At 57.0% G+C, this 1,058-nt stretch overlaps 1 protein-coding gene across 1 annotated transcript in view; it reads left to right on the top strand.

Annotated features, from left to right (window-relative positions):
* LOC108802194 (sodium-coupled neutral amino acid transporter 3-like) overlaps nucleotides 1–1,058 on the top strand; it is a gene marked incomplete at its 3' end in the record, with an annotated part of 27,318 nt that overhangs the window by 12,288 nt on the left and 13,972 nt on the right. The window contains exons 3-4 of the mRNA XM_018574063.1: nucleotides 397–470; nucleotides 676–768. Of these exons, the coding sequence (XP_018429565.1) occupies nucleotides 397–470; nucleotides 676–768 (167 nt within the window). The remainder of the gene's footprint in view (nucleotides 1–396; nucleotides 471–675; nucleotides 769–1,058) is intronic.

The following is a 1,058-nucleotide window of genomic DNA, read 5'->3' as shown; positions in this document are numbered from 1 at the left end:
CCCCACCATGGTATATCCCAATCCACTGGCCACCGACACCAAGCACGGCTCTCCATAGGGAAGGGGCCCCTGTCAGGGAGGGCTGTATGGGGCCCCATGATTTCCAGTGGCACCCTGAGACGGGGGTCTGGGCTCTGGTACAAGCAGAGAGATGGAGCATGGTGTCATTGTGCATTTCCTCAGTCTCCCCTCCCCCAGTGATCAGTCTGCTGCAGGCAGGAGAAAGCATTTCCTCAGTCTCCCCTCCCCCAGGGATCAGACTGCTGCAGGCAGGAGAAAGCACTTCCTCAGTCTCCCCTCCCCCAGTGATCAGTCTGCTGCAGGCAGGAGGAAGCATTTCCTCAGTCTCAGTGCAGGAAGTGGATTTGTAACATTTGTGGTGTTCTCTGGATTCAGGTTCCTCCTGACGGCGGTCGCCCTTCTGTCCACATACTCCATCCATCTGCTGCTGAAGTCTTCCGGAATTGTGGGTGAGTGTCCCGGGTCAGGTGACCGATCTCCGGTCACGTGACCGTGAGAATTCTCTTCCAGGAATCCGCTGTATCAGACATTGGTGGCCATTCTGAAGATGCCGCGTGACTGGCTGTCGGGGTGATCCGGAGCCGGCCGGGGGGAGATCAGCAATGGCGGCCCTCGTGTCTCTCGCATGGCTCAGCCTGTCGCTCTCTGTTGCAGGTATTCGCGCCTACGAACAGCTGGGGATGAAAGCCTTCGGGACTCCCGGGAAGATGGCCGCCGCCATCGCTATCACCCTACAGAACATCGGAGGTCATTGTCAGCGAATTATACTGTGTGAGGGACTACAAGTCCCAGGAAAATGTGGGAGGGGCAGAGACCAGTGTGGGAGGGGCAGAGGTTATTGTGGGAGGGGCAGAGACACAAACTACTGGAGGAAATCTCACCATTGTGGGAGGGGCAGAGACAAACTACTGGGAGGAAATCTCACCATTGTGGGAGGGGCAGAGACACAAACTACTGGAAGGAAATCTCACCATTGTGGGAGGGGCAGAGACAAACTACTGGGAGGAAATCTCACCATTGTGGGAGGGGCAGAGACA

Source organism: Nanorana parkeri, unplaced genomic scaffold (genome assembly GCF_000935625.1).
Source record: "Nanorana parkeri isolate BGI_ZX_2015 unplaced genomic scaffold, ASM93562v1 scaffold2706, whole genome shotgun sequence".
NCBI classification, from domain to species: Eukaryota; Metazoa; Chordata; class Amphibia; order Anura; family Dicroglossidae; genus Nanorana; species Nanorana parkeri.
The sequence above is the reverse complement of the archived record's forward strand: the minus strand, read 5'-3'. Positions and strand labels throughout refer to the sequence as shown.